Below are 20,124 nucleotides of genomic sequence, written 5' to 3' on the forward strand. Positions count from 1 at the left end.
TCAGCACCACTGTTATCCCTGAGGTAATAACGCTGATAAGTGGAAGTTTCAATCTGGTGCTGAATTCTGATGGTGCTGCTCCTGACTGGCCAGTAACTCCACAGGCCAGTGTGTAATTGGCCATAGTGCTGATCAGAAAGGGAGGGTGTCAGTTGGCTCAGCTGTTCTTGCCTCATCATGTAAGAGTGACTCTGGTTATTTGGTCCTCCACAGGCTGCCTGCTTCCTGCCTGTGTCAACTGCACAAGATGCACAGGCCTCCAGCTCAGTGCCTGTGCTGCTGAGTCTGTGCATTGCAGTAAAGACATGGTGGGTAACAGCACACACATTGGGGGAGAGTGAATGATTTTCAGCACTATCCAGGATGGAGTTATAACTGTGTCCATCGAGGATCTGAAATAAATGTTTTCATTCATGATGTAAGCTTTCAAATATGATTTGTCATCTCAAACTAGAGCAAAATTCTAGTCTGTATTCAATTAACTAGAGCAAAATTCGAGTCTGTATTCAATTAATGTGTGTGCTTATCTTTTACATGAAAATGATAGCATTACACTTCTTCTAGCAAGTTGGGATTTATCATTGTTGAACTTGTCAAATTGTGTTTGTGAAGGCAAAATCCAGATTTGAATGTAAATCTAAGCGAAAGTGAAGCAGTGCTCTCTGAATCCAGGACTTCCCAATCCCAGTGTCTGGCTAATTATTCACAATGATACCAAATACAGAACTGAAGAAAACATACATTATTAACGCCTGGAAATCATTTAGAGCTTTAAAATGTGTAATACACAGTAATATAAGCACATTTTGAGATCTTTATAATATCTAATGCTGCCAGCTTTGTATTTGATAAACACAAAAGTTAAGCAGTAAGGAAAAAAACTGTGTAGTGGTTTCTTCAGCTGGAGTGAAAGGGTTACAGGTGAGAACAGACTCCCAGTTTCCTGGGGTTCACTGAGGGCCACAGACAGTCAGCATCTGTGAGGAGAATCACACACTGTTAGTGAAGCAGTCCCACAGTGAGGGCCCCAGGCTCTGGGCAGTGGCCCTTCAATCTGGAGGTGGGGGGGGGGGGGGGGGGGGGGGGCTCTAAGTGCTGCAGCTGGAGCCCCTCCTGGAAGAGCCTGCTCCCAATCACTGAAGAACTGGTGTAATTACTGCGGTTCTGTTGGGGCTGATTAACTCTGGCCTCTGGCAGTACCGATTGTCATGATCCTGCAGACACTGGAAATTGGGAGAGGTGACAGGTGAGAGAGAGAAAACAAGCACAGCTGGGCGGGGCACCCAGTCCCTGCATCACAATGGGGAAAAACATCAGTGAATAGTGCACGTAACCCAGCTCTCTACAGACCCACTGGTGTTCACACATCAGAGCTCCTCTAACTGTGTGTGACAGGATTTGTATAGAGGAAGGGGCTTTGCATACCTGTCCTGCCTCACTGCTCCACACACTTTAAGACCCCCAGTGCTGATCAGTGATCATAGACACTGACACAGGCAGCATTATGATGATGTCAGTCTTTCTACTGCTGGTGATGCTGGGACTCTTTGCTCAGGGTGAGAAAACCTCATTTCGTTGTAATTGAACACTTGGGGTTTTGGTCATATTTTAATAAATGTTTGGTAATTTTTCACAAAATCATCTGCTGTTTTTATATTCAAATTCACAATTATATATAAACATTACTGAAATATTTATGTTCAAACTAACGTTTATTCTTTTTCAGAATCGATGGCAGATATAGTCCTGACTCAGTCTCCGTCAGCTCAGTCTGTTCAGCTGGGAGACACTGTCTCTATCAGCTGTACAGTCAGTCAGAGCGTTTACAATGGCAACAACCTCTACTGGTACCAGCAGAAACCTGGTCAGGCTCCTAAACTTCTCATTTATCTTGCCACAACACGCCAGTCTGGGATTCCTGATCGTTTCAGTGGGAGTGGATCTGGGACTCAGTTTACACTGAAAATCACTGGAGTCCAGGCTGAAGATGCAGGAGATTATTACTGTCAGAGTTTACATCAGATCGGTAGTAGCTGGCCGTTCACACAGTGATGCAGAGCCGTACAAAAACCTCCCTCAGTCAGACTGCACAGAGACTGCACTGCTGCAGCTGGGACCTTCTGCAGGTGCTGAGGGGGGAGGCATTGATCTGTGACAATGAAGGGCTCTGCTCAAATTCTGAGCTGTTTTGTGCATTAATAACGCTCATTTTTTAATATAAAGATAATACAATTTCTCCAAATGTGAGCACATCCAAAACCTTCCTTTTAAGATCCGTTTTAATTATATTAGCATAAACCTTTCACTGAATGAATACACTTGAGATACTGGCACTTATACACTTGAGATATCAGCACTTTGTAAACACAAGGAAAAGATGCATCGATTTAACAAAAGACTGGAGTGGTGAATTGCAATTCAATTACGTTTACTGGACCAGAGGTGGGACTCAACACACACAAGTGAAATTTCTTGAATGTAAAGTTTGTACGTATTTGAGGTTTTTCCAGGGGTAAATTATAATTAAGGATCGAAATAGATTTTTTGGACATTGGTCAATATTCCCTTAATTTTGATGATGAGACCCAGAAACATTCTAAGATAATTCATGTCCTGTAGTTGCACAGCATCTTTGGAAATTAATACGGAATACCAATGAGCTACCGGCTACAGGGCATTCAGTGATGAGAGTAGCTCTCACATCCCCCAGCAGTGTTCCTCCTGCTCTTTCCCAAACTCCAAATTCAGCTCCATCTTCTGCACTGTCTTCACTTTCACCCTTGGTTGTGATTAAACTGATACATCACAGGAAATCCAACTCATCATTTGCATGGATGTACAGTAGGTGTGAGCAAAAGCATTGTTCATAAGTATCGCCGTGATTTACAATAGGAGGGATTTTCATGTTTACTGAAGGCTAATTTAAGTTTAATTTTGGCCAAATTTGAATAAGTAATGCAGGATTGATCCTGTGCTCCCTTCCAAATGTTCAGCATAGTAATCAGCATTCTATGGCTGTAGGTGACACCACTATGGGTTGAACTTCTATGCATTAAACAAGCTGCCATTACAATGTGTGACCACAGTGTGGTGACAGAGAGTGCTGTTTTGCTGCTGATAGAAAAGCACTACAGTATAATGAGGGAGAGGAAACTACAGGGTCCTGTTTCATAAAGCAGGATTACTGAGTTAGCTGGATAAGTGCACTGAGTAAAACCCAGAACCATCCAAAATATGGAACATGGTCTGAAGTAAAAAGAGCTGTTCCGGGTTTTACTCAGCACAGTTATCCAGCGAACTCAGTAACCCTGCTTTGTGAAAAAAAACCCCAGGCTGGTATTACATTTAGACCTAACCAATGCAGTTTAAAGCAGCCACACAACAGGGTGGTCTGTCTATATAAGCTGAACAGGATCTTATACTCTCCCGCTGTTCATGTAAGTGAGTGATCTGCAGTGGGGAAAAACAAGTGGTTCCTGGGAGAATGTGCATCATGGGATATGCAGTTTCTCTGTGCTCTCACAAAATGATGGAGGACATTGATAAAATGGGCATGGAAGATGGAAGGCATGACTCAATAAATATAATCTCAGACAGAAAAAAGAAAGAAAAAAAAATCAGCGAAAAACAATAATGGGCATTCCACTGCTGCACTGGAGATCATAGGAGTAGAGAGTGAAGTAGAGCGTTCCCTTCTACAGTTAGCACAGTATTCCCTCTGATAACACAAAGAATCTCATTCTAATCATCTGAAAACTATAGTGTTAAATATGAGGAAGAACCTGCTCATAATGACAAGAGGAAAATCTCACTGTAACAGTGTTTTAGTACATATTCGTTTGACAAGGATATACAACATTTGAATCATGTCCTGTGCATGCATGATGTCACGGAATTTTTTATTTCTGATACTGAAACGTCTATCAGAACAAACAACACAGATATTTATTAAATACACATTTTCTGGCATATTAGTCAAAATGCTGTCACCCGTGACCAGTCATGGATCTATAAAAGTGCAATCTAATTTCAGAATTAATTCCCTAAATGCATACTATAAATATGCTGTCTGGATGAAAATAGCAGTGAATAGTGTATGTGTCCCAGCCCTCTATAAACCCACTGCTGTTCACACATCAGAGCTCCTCTAACTGTGCGTGACAGGATTTGTATAGAGGAAGGGGCTTTGCATACCTGTCCTGCCTCACTGCTGCACACTCTTTAAGACCCCCAGTACTGATCAGTGACTATCCAGTCCTTTCACAGACACTGACACAGGCAGCATTATGACAATGTCAGTCGTTCTACTGCTGGTGATGTTGGGACTTTTTGTACAAGGTGAGAAAGATTGATGCATTTTAACTTGGGATTTTGCATATAGTTCACCATTTTCACAACACAACTGTTTTTATAAATATTGGCATTATTGACAAATTTTCCAGAATATTGCATTGTTGGACAATATTAATGTGCTCTGGCATCAATTTCCATGTTTTGTTTTTCAGGATCAATGGCAGATATAGTGCTGACTCAAGATCCAGCAGCTCGGTCTGTTCAGCAGGGAGACACTGTCTCTATCAGCTGTACAGCTAGTCAGAGTGTGGGTGACTGCATAAATTCCGAAGATGACATCGGTCCCTGTCTCTACTGGTACCTGCAGAAACCTGGTCAGGCTCCTAAACTTCTGATTTATCTTGCCACAAGTCGCCAGACTGGGATTCCTGATCGTTTCAGTGGGAGTGGATCTGAGACTCAGTTTACACTGAAAATCACTGGAGTCCAGACTGAAGATGCAGGAGATTATTACTGTCAGAGTTACCACAGTGGCTATGTGTTCACACAGTGATACAGAGCCGTACAAAAACCTCCCTCAGTCAGACTGCACAGAGACTGCACTGCTGCAGCTGGGACCTACTGCAGGTGCTGAGGGGGGAGTCACTGATCTGGGACACCAGTATTTACAGCTGGGCTGTAGGGGGCGACAATGAGCTACAGCCCTTAATGCACACCTCTCTGTGCTGAAGAGGAGCTGCTCTGTGTGACATACAGAACCCATAGCAGAGCTGATGCTGAAACACGCATACTTCTGTACCACTACATCACCGGAAACACATAGAATCATTTCACAAGCAACAATGATGACCAGGTTTGGCTGAGTTCACCCAATATCAGAGTATGTGAACATTCTCCCAGAAGTGCAATGAGAGGGATATTCAAATTAATTTCTTTCAGAAAGGTATTTTGATTATGTATTCAATACATAGATGATAACTGGTTACCTGCATGTCACCCAGTGCATGCTGGGATAGGCCCCAGACCCCCCCCCCCCCCCCCCCCCGCGACCCTGCCCAGGATAAGCAGGTATAGATAATGGGTGGATGGATGGATGGATCATAACTGGTGTCATTAAAGGTATTTATTTTCAGATGGGATCAAACTGATGTCTTAGCTGTGCAGTCAATTTTAAATTCATCTCCAATCTCCAATTGCACTAAATTTGGTATGCCTAATTTGCAAACTACGTCCAAGCATGCCCTCATGTGTGGTCCTGCTTCCAGCTCAGGAGAGTAAGGACTTCTCACATTTCTCCTCAAAATGACACAGTACCACCCAGCTGCTTCGTTTCACACTGCAGCCACAAGAGCTGCGCACACACAGAAAAGGGGTGGAGGAGATCCAATCATACGCATGCGCAGGGGACAAGCCACTGGTGCCCGGACGGCCAACAGCGATTTACTCAAGCAACATTGCTCTCCCCATCGACTGAATCCCTTCCATTAATCCATTGGCTGACAAAGAGCTAGTTGTGCATCAACCCAGCAGGATATCTGGCCACAGTCAGTCTGAGACAATGGCACTCACTAATGTACAGCATGCGGGAATCTTACCGAGGGAGCTACCCAGCAGCCCATACTTCAGCCTTATAACCACTTAGACCGTTGTACTATCCTCATTTTTACCTCTACTACATTTCCCATACACAGTGAGCACCATGATGTTTGGGACATAGACATATTTTTTCTTTATACTCCAAAGATTTTGTTTTGTAAACAAATAATTCAAAGGCGGTTACTGTTCAAAATCATAGCTTTTATTTAAAGGGATTTATATACATTTTATTTTCACTATTTACCCACAGGAAGGACAGAGTGCTACTGTGTCGTCTGATGAAAACACACAACAGTAAATAATATAGTTATACAGTATAATGCTAGAAAAAGTAATATTGACATTTGAGTATTTAACTGGATAAAAAGCAGCTGTGAGCAAAGCATGTGTCCCAGCCCTCTATAGACCCACTGCTGTTCACACATCAGAGCTCCTCTAACTGTGTGTGACAGGATTTGTATAGAGGAAGGGGCTTTGCATACCTGTCCTGCCTCACTGCTCCACACACTTTAAGACCCCCAGTACTGATCAGTGACTGTCCAGTCCTTTCACAGACACTGACACAGGCAGCAGTATGATGATGTCAAACATTTTACTGCTGGTGGTGCTGGGACTATTTGCTCAGGGTGAGAAAATCTTATTTCATTGTAATTTATCACTTGGGGGTTTTGGTCATATTTTAGAAAATGTTTGGTAATTTTTCACAAAATCTTTTGCTGTTTTTATATTCAAATTCACAATTATATAAAAACTTTATTGAAATATTTATGTTCAAACTAACGTTTATTCTTTTTCAGAATCGATGGCAGATATAGTCCTGACTCAGTCTCCGTCAGCTCAGTCTGTTCAGCAGGGAGACACTGTCTCTATCAGCTGTACAGTCAGTCAAAGTGTTTATGGTGGCAACTACCTCAACTGGTACCTGCAGAAACCTGGTCAGGCTCCAAAACTTTTGATTTATCTTGCCACAAGTCGCCAGTCTGGGATTCCTGATCGTTTCAGTGGGAGTGGATCTGGGACTCAGTTCACACTGAAAATCACTGGAGTCCAGGCTGAAGATGCAGGAGATTATTACTGCCAGAGTTTGCATCAGATCGGTGGTAGCTGGCTGTTCACACAGTGATACAGAGCCGTACAAAAACCTCCCTCAGTCAGACTGCACAGAGACAGCACTGCTGCAGCTGGGACCTACTGCAGGTGCTGAGGGTGGAGGCACTCAACAGAGACACTGAGGGGCTTTGCTCGAAAACATTGAGCTACAGTGGATTATTATAAAATCATTCAGATTCCCTATTCAAAAAGATTACACTAAATTTTAATTTCAGTGCATCCTAGCCTTTATTTGGATAAATTTCCAATGACTTTGCATTTTGAATTCATTGTAAAAGAGTTTAACACAAGATGTCACAGAACCCAGCAGCAGTGAACAGCAGGCAGTCTAGCACAGTGGAGTCGCTCAGTCCAGAGCTCTCCCAGCTCACATCACACAGGCTGCTGTTACACACTCTGACCAATCAGAGCTCCACTGCTGCTTCTGATCTGATCCTCTAACACCATAATAAAAGAGCACAAACTACAGCCTGATAGGCACTGCTGACCAATCCTGTGAGCCGCTGTGTAGAAGGGAACACATCATTATCTGCATGGTCACCATAAGAGGGAGGGATTCATTCAGCTCAGTTGTCCCTTTCTCACTGATGACAAAGTGATTCCTCTGGTTGACTGTTTGCCTGCAGTCTGCCTGTACCAGCTGCACAGTGTGAGCTCCCAGATTCAGTGGCTGCGCTGCTCAGCTGGCTGAGAGCAAAATGAAAATTAGTGGCTGCTGTCAGGACATGGGAAAAAGCAGGATTTTCTGTGTCCTCCAGGACTGATGGAGGAATTACAGTTTAGATAAAAAATTACGATAAACCTTTGTTTAAAACATGGAATACAATTTTGCAAGGTTAAGTCAGTTTTCCAATATTTAAGCACAAGCATGTTCATTGCTAGTTGTCAAAATTCAATTGCATTAAATTTAAAAAAGAATGTTTTCTGAGTGAAATCAGAGAATATTCATTATAATCTTGTTTTTCACTTTTCATAAATTCTAAACAGATGGACTGCACTTGAATTATTTCCGGAGTCTGACTGATGTCCTTTACTGTCTGATCTCCCATAAAGAAACTAAAATTATAACACACAATGTGAATTTATTCAACACATTTTTTAGAGAATGATAAGCCATATTCAGCCTGCATGTATTCACCAGTTATACTTACAAAATCATACATTACAAAGCCAAAAATAGTAATATTGACTTTCAAATGCTTGACTGGGGAAAACAGCAGTGAATAGAGCACGTGTCCCAGCTCTCCATAGACCACTGCTGTTCACACATCAGAGCTCCTCTAACTGTGTGTGACAGGATTTGTATAGAGGAAGGGGCTTTGCATACCTGTCCTGCCTCACTGCTCCACACACTTTAAGACCCCCAGTACAGATCAGTGACTGTCCAGTCCTTTCACAGACACTGACACAGGCAGCATTATGATGATGTCAAACTTTCTACTGCTGGTGATGCTGGGACTCCTTATACAGGGTGAGAAAGACAAATCGATTTTAAATTGGAATTTCAGTTTTGGTTCACATTTTCTTTGATAGTTCTTTTAAACAATGACCTTGTTTTATCATCAAATTCACCAGAATATTGCATGTTGTTTGTCAATATTATTGTGATTGTCATCCATTTACCTGCTTTGTTTTTCAGAATCAATGGCAGATATAATTCTGACTCAGTCTCCATCAGCTCAGTCTGTTCAGCTGGGAGACACTGTTTCTATCAGCTGTACAACCAGTCAGAGTGTGGGCAGCTGGCTCAGCTGGTACCAGCAGAAACCTGGTCAGGCTCCTAAACTTCTGATTTATGCTGCCACAAATCGCCAGTCTGGGATTCCTGATCGTTTCAGTGGGAGTGGATCTGGGACTCAGTTTACACTGAAAATCGCTGGAGTCCAGGCTGAAGATGCAGGAGATTATTACTGTCAGCAGTACAACAGCTACCCGCTCACACAGTGATACAGAGCTGTACAAAAACCTCCCTCAGTCAGACTGCACAGAGACTGCACTGCTGCAGCTGGGACCTACTGCAGGTGCTGAGCGGGGAGGCACTGTTCTGGAATACCAGTATTTACAACAGGGCTGTAGGGAGCGACAATGAGCCACAGTCCTGAATGCACCCCTCTCTGTACTGAAGAGGAGCTGCTCTGTGTCACACAGAACCTATAACAGAGCTGCTGCTGAACCACACACACTTCTGTACGACTACATCACCGGGAACACAGAGTATCATTTCACAAGCAGCAATGATCACCTGGGTGTACTGAGTCCACCCAAAAGCAGAGTATGTGTACTTTCTCCTAGAGGAGGAAGGAGTGGGATTTCAAATGAACTGCTGTCTGAAGGGTATTTTGAGTTGAATACATACATCAGAGCTTATGTAATTAAAGGTGTTTCTGTTCAGATGGTATCCTGGTGACATCTCAGCCACGATGCACTGAATCGCAGAATTTATTATTTTCTGCGACAGTATTTCTTTGATTGACACGATCATCATATTATTTTAAGTTTCAAATTTTGTTATTAGTTATTCAATTTAACCACAACGTAGCATGATACAGCATGGACAGAATTCCATAACAAGCTCCCATATTATTAAATTTGATCATTTTAAACTCAAAAGATATCAATGCATTCATTTTGAATTGATATCCCTTGAGCTTAATGCATTCAATTGCACAGGCATCCATTATATTTCAGGCATGGGGTCAGTACAGGGTTAGTATTATCAAAACCTGTTTGTGTTTGCTGAATAAATGCAGCATTGTGTATCTGGAAATTTGAAGGATGGAATATATAAAAGTGTAAGAAAACCCCTCAGATACCCGTCAAGTGTCAAGGTCACCAACTGTAAGAGACCCCTCTGATGCACCAAACAGCAGAAGTATCTGAGTGGAGAAGAAATGGGTGCACTCTTACCTGGTGCTACATGGAACAGGACTAATTTAATATTATTTCAATTATTTGACTCCAAAATAATGTTTTAACCTGTAACCTAACAGTTATGGGGACCTATTTTTCTCCATTCGAGAAGTGCAACATATACAATTAAATTTTTCAGTCCATGAAATCACAAGGAAACATTTAAATGACTAAAACATTCATTGAAGCCACTGAAAATTTTAAAATGGAGAAAATACAATTTTTTGGACAATCTTTGGAGAATGTGAAATACAAATAGAAATTGTAATCATCAAATTTTTGAATATGTTGTTTTCTGAATATTTATGAATCGAGAATGCATTCTTCTTTACATGCATTCATTGTTGCATTTAAAATGAAAGCATAATTATTTCTTGGCTGCTAATCTTCATTTAAAAAATATTTTCTCACTTGAATGCACAATTGAATTTTTAGATTTCACAGTATTTATGATTATAGACATTTTAAGTTTTCTTATATTGTGATACTTAAACTTTAAATTTAAGTATCACATTATTTTTCAGCACAGATAAGTAAGGGTGCATGTTTCCTCACATGTGAAATCTCTAATCTATTCTTAGCTAACTATGAAAATGAGCCCTCTACCTTCTCAAGCTCAAACAGCTGTCTCAGTGGTGGGGTATTTTGGGCTGAGAAACTGCAAGCTGTGGGGGTGAAACTCAGATTTGCGTATGCAGGGCGGGGCAGGCTGGTTCTGCTGTCCCTCAGTGGGACTGACTCAATCTGGGAATAGAGCAGCACTGTGGCCAGGTGTCTGGGCCGTCCCCAGGGGGTTAGTGTGAGCAGAGCACACATCCTGCTGCACAGAACTGCACTGAGCGCGCTCACACATCACTGCTCCTCTCAGCAGGCCTCCAGAGCTGGGACTGCCCCTCCTTAACTGATTCCAGATCAGTTATTTCACACACAACCTCTCATCACCTCCATCTGGTCTCTGTCTCCTTTGAGTTGGTATATAGTAATTTTGTAATTAATTATAATTGTATTTTCCATGAAAAGAAAACTCATGTAATATTTCTTAGTGATTTCTCAATACATTTGTGTCAAATATACTATACAGACAGGAATGAAAACCTATTTAGAATTAAACCACTGACTCAATAAATGATATATATTCATTTCCAATTAACACATTTTTAAAGTTGTATTTTTATTATCTTATTTGAATTCTTAGGATTATTGCAAAACTATTTTCAGTGGCAAGAATGTAATTGTGATTTTATCAGAGTGAGGGTTGACCTCTTGCTGGAATCACTACAGATATTGCACAAAAACATCACTAGCAGAAAGTCTATTTTTTATAATAACAGCCAGTCAAACAATAACTTTTCAAAGAATCTTTATTATTTCAATGACTTTTATCTAACAGCTATTGCCAAAATCACACAAACACAAATAAGAAGGCAGGTATGCATATTTGTTGAGGACACAAGCAGAGCACATGTGAGACATTAGCAGTGACAGCTCAGGCTGGAGGAAGGATTCACACACAGGCCCAGCTCAGTGTGCAGCAGTAAGGAGCAGAGAGGCTGAGAGCAGAGCAGGGTAAACACAGTGTGATCAGAGTGTGTGAGCTGGGCCTGCACCCGCCCTACTCAGCACAGTCAGCTCTCCTCAGTGTCTGAGGGGGGGCAGCCTGGGAGCCCTTTGTGGCCTCACAGGTCAGTGACCCCGCCTTCATCCAGTCGTCCGCACTGAGAGTCAGGGAGCTGCTCCAGCTGTACAGGCCGTCCTTCCCCAGGACCCCGGCGCTCCCGGCCACGCCCGAGCTCCTACTGGTACCGTCCACTTTCCAGCGCAGAGTCCAGTCTGACGGGAAGCCCTTGTTGGCCAGACACACCAGTGTGGCTTTCCCCTGCTTCACCTCCACACTGGAGGGGGGCAGGACTGTGAGGGCGGGAACTGTGTCACCTGGGAGACACGGCAGAGACAGTGAGGTCAGACAGTGGACACCCCCACGCCCCCCCACCCCCCCCCCCCCCCCCCCCCCCAACCCCACCCCCATGTGTCAATCATTCTGTCCTTAAAATGAGACTGAGACGTGAAATGTCATACAGAAGTTATCACTTACAACTAATTTGGAATGTCTGAATAGACTTTATTCCCATTTGCTTCATATTCTACAATATAAAGTACATTGGCATTATTAAAGGTTCTGTCTGCATGCATTCCATAATTATCAGATCGTGACGGTAGTACTTAACAATGATAAAATTCTTCATCACAACCAGAACTGCTTCTAGTGCAGTACTTTCAATTTACTCCACTTTTGCAGCTTATTTCAGGAGCCTACCATAGACCCACTACAATACGCAGAACGTCTTGCAAAAGAATGGATACATAATGATATTCACGCTGAAAACCTACAGAATGAACCACGAGGTTCCCGTTGTGTTCCTTCACGTGTATGAACTGAACGCGCACTCCGGCAGCAAGATACAATTTTCATAGAACTTTTACATTAAGTTTTCAAAAGAATGACCCATTTGGTAAATATTTTCATTGCATTGGAAATTCCTCGCTTTTTAAAAAAAATCTAAAATATAAACATAATATACCGTAGACTAGAGAATGTTATGACATCAGAACATAAGAACATAAGTCTGTAATGTAACAACAATTTTTATATAATAATGCGATCGCAAATAAACATTAAAATAAACTAAATCTGAATGAATAAAACGATCGGATTTCATAACCAACACAAACGACAAGGTGTATGAAGTAGGCTATGATCCAATTTCATTTTAAAGTGTGAAAAATAAATAACTCTGATTAAATCATTTTAATTTTTTATATTTAGTGTTAGGTGGACAACACTATTTTATTCCACATTTCTGAGAAAGAGATTGTAATTTATGGCACGGTCTGCAAAACGACATTCTCCTACAGAGTGATCCTGCCGACGGCAAGGGAGCCAATGCAATTTAATTTAGTTCACCTCGAGCGCAAAATAGAAAGTTATTGCAGTACGGTCATCTAAACATCAATAGGCCTACGATAAAGACAAACTGCCTGAAGTCAATATGGGCTAGAATAAAAAGTATTTGACATCATTTGACAATCTGACTAACATTTCTGTTTTTCATTCACGCATCTCCAGAATTACAATTTTGATTCACGACATCGAACGTCGGAAAATTGCAGCATATTAAAAAAAGAACGCAAAAACATCGACAGGTGAAGGATGTGGAAGATAATTACTTACGTCCAACTGACAGTTTTGTGCCGCCACCAAAAGTGTACCACAGTGATACAGACTCATTCACGCGCCGTACAAAAACCTCTCACTCTAGAGACACAGCCGACCGTTGGCTTTTCCATTCTTTACGACTTCACGCAGCTTTTCAAATGTATCAACGATTCGCTTGCAAAAAAATTGTTGCATGTACTTGGATTTGTATGTATCCGACGCAAATGTATAGTACTCTTTTGAGCTTTTCACATGCATATCTTTTATTTTATTTCTAGCTCAACGACTGATTCAGCCGGTAGAAAATAGAATGTGGAATGTAAAATGCAAACAACCCGCAGAAACGTAATGTAAAATGAATGTATTAAAACAGATAGAATCTTCTAATATTTCTGCGGAAAATGTTGAAAAGCCTTGTTTGTATAGCCACTTACTGCCGACTTCCAGTTTGGTCCAAAGTCCACCAAAAGTCCACCACAGTGATTCAGTCTGATTAACTGGCTGTACAAAAACCTGCCTGTTGTGCACACTGTTGATCCGTCAGACATGTGTAGCCTTAGGAAGTCCCCTGCTGGAGAATCGTGGAACGACAATGAAGATGATGTTATGAAAGCTTATCAACGAAAGTCGTTATGGTGTCCGAGTCATCAATATTAAATATGTTTCAAAACACATTCAGTAACAAATGTTCTTCGATTCAGGTGAAATGAAAAATGATGTGACGGTGACAGGTGTAGTAGCGCGAGATGAGCAGAGGAGCGCTGTTCACCTCCTCTTTGGAAAGCGTCATAGTTTCCTGCTATCGTCGAATCCCAGAGGAATTCAGTTCCATGGATAGCCACACAGGAATTCATTCAACCTTTTATAATTTGTGCTTTTCTTAGTCTTACTCAGACCTCATTTTTAACACAACTTAAACAGAAAATATTCTTGATACAATGGCCACTTTAACTTCATTTAGAGTTTCGTCTTGATCAGTGCCGTTTGTACTCCGGGGATAATAAGACTGATATAAAAGTGGAAGTCTCAATGTTGTGTCACTGACAGATCCCAATCCGTTAAAGTAAACAATAAGACCTCTGTGTATTCCTTGACTCTGTGTGTGCTCAGCTGGGAGACACAGGCTTGGGTCAGCATCTGTGGGGACGATCACACAGCACTAGTGAAGCAGTCCCAGAGTGAAGTCCCCAGGCTCTGGGCAGTGGACCTTTTATCTGGCGGTGGGGAGGAATACAATGTTGAATAATTTCCAATTACTTTGCTTTATAATCTCACCCTGGCCAATAGACGTGTGTTGTTCCGAAGTAGTGTTCTGACATGAAATATCACATTTCTAAAATAATTAATATTTAATGATTTTAACACTGGGTGTCACAGAACCCAGCAGCAGTGAACAGCAGGCAGTCCAGCACAGTGGAGTCACTCAGTCCAGAGCTCTCCCAGCACACATCACACAGGCTGCTGTTACACACCCTGACCAATCAGAGCTCCACTGCTGCTTCTGATCAGATCCTCTAACACCATAATAAAAGAGCACAAACTACAGTCTGATAGGCACTGCTGACCAATCCTGTGAGCCGCTGTGTAGAAGGGAACACATCATTATCTGTATGGTCACCGTAGGAGGGAGGGATTCATTCAGCTCAGTTGTCCCTTTCTCACTGAGGACAAAGTGATTCCTCTGGTTGACTGTGTGCCTGCAGTCTGCCTGTACCAGCTGCACAATGTGAGCTCCCAGATTCAGTGACTGCGCTGCTCAGCTAGCTGAGAGCAAAATGAAAATTAGAGGCTGCAGGCTGCACACAGGGAAGCGCAGGATTATCTGAGCTCTCTTGTACTGATGGATTAATTACAGTTTATGAGATAAATGAGGATGAATCTTTCTTTAAAACATGGAATGCATTTTTGTAAGGTTAAGTCAGTTTTTCCCATATTTAAACACAAGCATTTTCATTGCTAGTATTCCAAAATGCAATTGCATTAAATTCAAAGAAGAAAGAAGGTCTTCTGAATGAGATCAGGGAATATTAAAAATAATATTGTATTTCACTTCTCATAAATTTTAGATGGATATACTTTAACTGAATAATTCCCTGCACCTAACTGATGTCCTTGACTTTCCAAACTCCCATAAAGAAAGTACAATAATAACATGCAACGTGAATTCATTCAACACATATTTTACATAATTATAAGCCATATTCAGCATGCCTGCCTTCACTACTTATGCTTATAAAATCAGAAATTACAAAGCCAAAAATAGTAATATTGACATTTAAACATTTAACAGGGTAAAAACAGCAGGTGTCCCAGCCCTCTATAGACCCACTGCTGTTCACACATCAGAGCTCCTCTAACTGTGTGTGACAGGATTTGTATAGAGGAAGGGGCTTTGCATACCTGTCCTGCCTCACTGCTCCACACACTTTAAGGCCCCCTGAACTGATCAGTGACTGTCCAGTCCTTTCACAGACACTGACACAGGCAGCAATATGATGATGTCAAACATTTTACTGCTGGTGATGCTGGGACTCCTTCTACAAGGTGAGAAAGACAGATCCATTTTACCTTGAGATTTTAAAGTGTTCTTCTTCTTTGTTTACTTTTTCACAACACAAATGTTTTTACAACAATTGGCATTTTGTGTAGTCACATTCACAAAAGAATTGTGCATAAATTGAAAATATTTATCTGCACTGACATCCATTTCCATTTTGATCTTTTTCAGGATCAATGGCAGATATAGTTCTGACTCAGGATCCAGCAGCTCAGTCTGTTCAGCTGGGAGTCACTGTCTCTATCAGCTGTACAGCCAGTCAGAGCGTTTACCTCAACAACCTTCTCAGCTGGTACCTGCAGAAACCTGGTCAGGCTCCTAAACTTCTGATTTATCTTGCCACAACTCGCCAGTCTGGGATTCCTGATCGTTTCAGTGGGAGTGGATCTGGGACTCAGTTCACACTGAAAATCACTGGAGTCCAGGCTGAAGATGCAGGAGATTATTACTGTCAGAGTGTTCATTATATCAGTAGTAGCTATGTGTTCACACAGTGATACAGAGCCGTACAAAAACCTCCCTCAGTCAGACTGCACAGAGACTGCACTGCTGCAGCTGGGACCTACTGCAGGTGCTGAGGGGGGAGGCACTGACCTGGAACAATGAGGGACTCTCCTCAAATTCTGAGCTGGTTTGTGCAATTATAACTCTCATATTCTCATTTTTAATAGTTTCTCTAAATGTTAATGTGAGCACATACAAAACTTTCATTGTAAGATCTATTTTAATTTTAAAAGCATAAACACTTCATTGATGGTATACTCTTGAGATACTGGAAGTGGTCAGAATCAATTTGTTTAATTTTTTCTGAAACAGAAATAGGAAGGAGGACCCTACCTGCACTTTGTAAACACAAGGAAAATATGCACAGATTTAACAATAGACAGAAATGGTGAAATGCAATTCAATTACATTTACTGGACCAGAGGTGGGGCTCAATACACACAAGTGAAATATCTTGAATGTAATGTTTTTTTTTTTGACATATTTGAGGTTTGTCCAAGGGTATATTATAATTAAGGATCTAAACAGATTTTTTGGACATTGGTCAATGTTCCCTTAATTTCGATGATGAGACCCAGGAACATTCTAGGATAATTCATGTCCTGTAGTTGAACAGCATCTTTGGAAATTAATACCGAATTCCAATGAGCTACCGGCTACAGAGCATTCAGTGATGAGAGTGGCTCTCACACCCCCAGCAGTGTTCCTCCTGCTCTTTCCCAAACTCCAAATTCAGCTCCATCTTCAGCACTGACTTCACTTTCACCCTTGGTTGTGAAAAAACTGATACATCATAGGAAATCTCGAACATTCATTTGCATGGATGTAGGTGTGATCAAAAGCATTGTTTTTAAGTATCGCAATGATTTGCAATAGGAGGAATTTTCATGCTTACTGAAGACTAATTTAAGTTTAATTTTGGCCAAATATGAATAAGTAATTTTGGACTAACCCTGTGCTCTCTTCTAACTTTTCAAATAATCAGCATTCTATGGCTGTAGGTGACACCACTTTGGGTTGAGCTTCTGTGCATGGCACAAGCTGCCATTACAATGTGTGACCACAGGGTAGAGACAGAGAGTGCTGTTTTGCTCCTGATATAAAAGCACTGCAGTATAATGAGGGAAACTACAAGGCCCTGTTTCATAAAGCAGGATTACTGAGTTTGCGGGGTAAGTGCACTGAGTAAAACCCGGAACCTTCCAAAACATGGCACATGGACTGAAATAAAAAGAGCTGTTCCGGGGTTTACTCAGGACGGCTATTCAGTAATCCTGCTTTCTGAAAACCCCCGCAGGCTGGTATAACGTAGACCTAACCGGTGCAGTTTGAAGCAGCCCCACAATGGAGTAGTCTGTCTATATATGCTGAACAGGATGTACAGTGCCCCCCCTACATGTAACAGAGTGATCTGCAATGGGGGAAAAAAAGTGGTTGCTGAAAGAATGTGCATTATGGGAGATGTAGTTTTTCTGTGTTATCACAAAGTGATGGAGGACGTTGATAAAATGAGCATGGAAGATGGAAGGCATGACTCAATAAATATGATTTCAGATTTTTTTAAAAGAAAGAAAAATAAATCATTGATGGAACAATAATGCACGTTCCACTGCTGCACTGGAGAACATAGCAGTAGAGAGTGAAGTAGAGATTTCCCTTCTACAGTTAGCATAGTATTCCCGCTGATAACACAAAGAATCTCTTTATAATCATCTGAAAACTACAGTGCTATATGAAGGAAGGACCAGGTCATAATGACAAAAGGAAATGCTCACTCGAACACAGTTTTAGTTCACATTCTTTTCACAAGGATATACATCATTTGAATCATTTCCTGTGCATGCATGATTTCACTAAATTTCTTATTTCTGAAACTGAAATGTATATCAGAACAAACAACACAGAAATGAATGAAATACAAATTTAATGGAATATAAGTCAATATGCTGTCACCCGTGACCAATTATTTATCTATGAAAGTGCAATCTAATTTCAGAAATAATTCACTTAATGCACGCAATAGATATGTTGTCTGGATAAAATAGCATAGATTGTAAATGAATAATTCCCTGTACCTTACTGATGTCCTTGACTTTCTGAACACTTGTAATGAACCTGTCATCAGAGCATACAACATGTGAATATATTAAACACATATTTAACATTCATACCTCATATTCAGCTAGTCTTTAACAGTCACATATCTATAAGTGTACGATACAGTCTCAGAAACAGTGACGTTGACATTTGATTGTTGACATTTGTACTGGGAAAAAAAGAAGTGAATAGCGCACCTGTCCCAGCTCTCTACAGACCCACTGCTGTTCACACATCAGAGCTCCTCTAACTGTGTGTGACAGGATTTGTATAGAGGAAGGGGCTTTGCATGCCTGTCCTGCCTCACTGCTCCACACACTTTAAGATCAGTGACTGTCCAGTCCTTTCACAGACACTGACCCAGGCAGCATTATGATGATGTCAAACGTTTTACTGCTGGTGACACTGGGACTCCTTGTACAGGGTGAGAATGATGGATCCACATTAACTTCAGATATTGGTCATAGATCACATTATCATTGTTTTCTTTTCACAAAAGTTGACATGATAGACTAGTCCAAATAAACAGATTTCAACAAATTGTTTGAATAGTAATGTGTATTGACATCCATTTCAATGTTTTGTTTTTCAGAATCAATGGCAGATATAGTTCTGACTCAGGATCAGAACAGCTTGCCAACACAGTGATACAGAGCCGTACAAAAACCTGCCTCAGTCAGACTGCACAGAGACTGCACTGCTGCAGCTGGGACCTACTGCAGGTGCTGAGGGGGGAGCCACTCACCCGAGATATTGAGGGGCTTTGCATGAAAACATTGAGCTACAGTGGATTATTATGAAATCATTCAGATTCACTTTTCAAAAAGATTACACTACATTTTAATTTCAATGCATCCTAGCCTTTATTTAGGAATGTAATTTCGATGAATTTCCAATGATTATGCATTTTGAATTCATTGTAAAAGAGTTTAACACAAGATGTCACAGAATTCTGTAGCAGTGAACAGCAGGCAGTCCAGCACAGTGGAGTCACTCAGTCCAGAGCTCTCCCAGCACACATCACACAGGCTGCTGTTACACACCCTGACCAATCAGAGCTCCACTGCTGCTTCTGATCTGATCCTCTAACACCATAATAAAAGAGCACAAACTACAGTCTGATAGGCACTGCTGACCAATCCTGTGAGCCGCTGTGTAGAAGGGAACACATCATTATCTGTGAGGTCACCGTAGGAGGGAGGGATTCATTCAGCTCAGTTGTCCCTTTCTCACTGAGGACAAAGTGATTCCTCTGGTTGACTGTGTGCCTGCAGTCTGCCTGTACCAGCTGCACAATGTGAGCTCCCAGATTCAGTGGCTGTGCTGCTCAGCTGGCTGAGAGCAAAATGAAAATTAGAGGCTGCTGGCTGCACATGGGGAAGAGCAGGATTTTCTGTGCTCTCCAGATTTCATGGAGGAATTACTGTTTGGGACAAAAATGAAAATAAATCTTTATTTAAAATGTAGAATACGTACTTCAAGGTTAGTGCTGTTGTTTGAATATTGAAAAAGAAAGCATCTTCATTGGTTGTTGTAAAAATACAAATGCACTAAATACAGAGAAAGAAGGTCTTTTGCGTGAAAATAGGGAACATTGACAATTTACAGTGTTTCACTTTTCATTAGTTATATATGGATATTCTGAAAATGAATAATTCCCTGTAACCTGATGGATGTTATTGACTTTCCAAACTCTTGTAATGAACCTGCCATCAAAGCATACAGAACAATGTCAGAAACAATAATATCGACATTTCAGTGTTTGACTGTGTAAAAACAACAGTGAGTAGTGCAGTCCCAGCCCTCTATAGACCCACTGCTGTTCACACATCAGAGCTCCTCT

At 41.3% G+C, this 20,124-nt stretch overlaps 1 long non-coding RNA gene and 5 gene segments (V, D, J or C); 5 read left to right on the forward strand and 1 right to left on the reverse strand.

Annotated features, from left to right (window-relative positions):
• Positions 1 to 1,496: 1,496 nt before the first annotated feature.
• LOC118233510 lies at positions 1,497 to 2,150 on the forward strand. The segment is given in 2 exon segments: positions 1,497 to 1,556; positions 1,727 to 2,150. Coding segments are annotated over 2 exon segments (378 nt in total).
• A 2,117-nt stretch (positions 2,151 to 4,267) lies between these two features.
• Positions 4,268 to 4,846, forward strand: LOC118234201. The segment is given in 2 exon segments: positions 4,268 to 4,338; positions 4,506 to 4,846. Coding segments are annotated over 2 exon segments (393 nt in total).
• Positions 4,847 to 6,459: 1,613 nt separating this feature from the next.
• On the forward strand, positions 6,460 to 7,038 carry LOC118233514. The segment is given in 2 exon segments: positions 6,460 to 6,515; positions 6,687 to 7,038. Coding segments are annotated over 2 exon segments (378 nt in total).
• Positions 7,039 to 8,415: 1,377 nt separating this feature from the next.
• Positions 8,416 to 8,946, forward strand: LOC118233528. The segment is given in 2 exon segments: positions 8,416 to 8,470; positions 8,639 to 8,946. Coding segments are annotated over 2 exon segments (360 nt in total).
• A 2,306-nt stretch (positions 8,947 to 11,252) lies between these two features.
• Positions 11,253 to 13,913, reverse strand: LOC118234202. The segment is given in 3 exon segments: positions 11,253 to 11,841; positions 13,139 to 13,216; positions 13,847 to 13,913. Coding segments are annotated over 3 exon segments (465 nt in total).
• Positions 13,914 to 15,578: 1,665 nt separating this feature from the next.
• LOC118233549 lies at positions 15,579 to 20,097 on the forward strand. Of its 2 annotated transcripts, XR_004766535.1 has the most exons (3): positions 15,579 to 15,667; positions 15,852 to 16,311; positions 18,874 to 20,097. It is a non-coding gene; the product is annotated as an uncharacterized LOC118233549 (long non-coding RNA). The 2 variants fall into 2 exon arrangements; XR_004766534.1 differs by lacking the exon at positions 18,874 to 20,097 and having other exon boundaries at positions 15,852 to 17,893.
• The last annotated feature ends 27 nt before the right edge of the window (positions 20,098 to 20,124 follow it).

The sequence above is a fragment of the Anguilla anguilla genome, chromosome 8 (assembly GCF_013347855.1).
Source record: "Anguilla anguilla isolate fAngAng1 chromosome 8, fAngAng1.pri, whole genome shotgun sequence".
Lineage (NCBI taxonomy): Eukaryota > Metazoa > Chordata > Actinopteri > Anguilliformes > Anguillidae > Anguilla > Anguilla anguilla.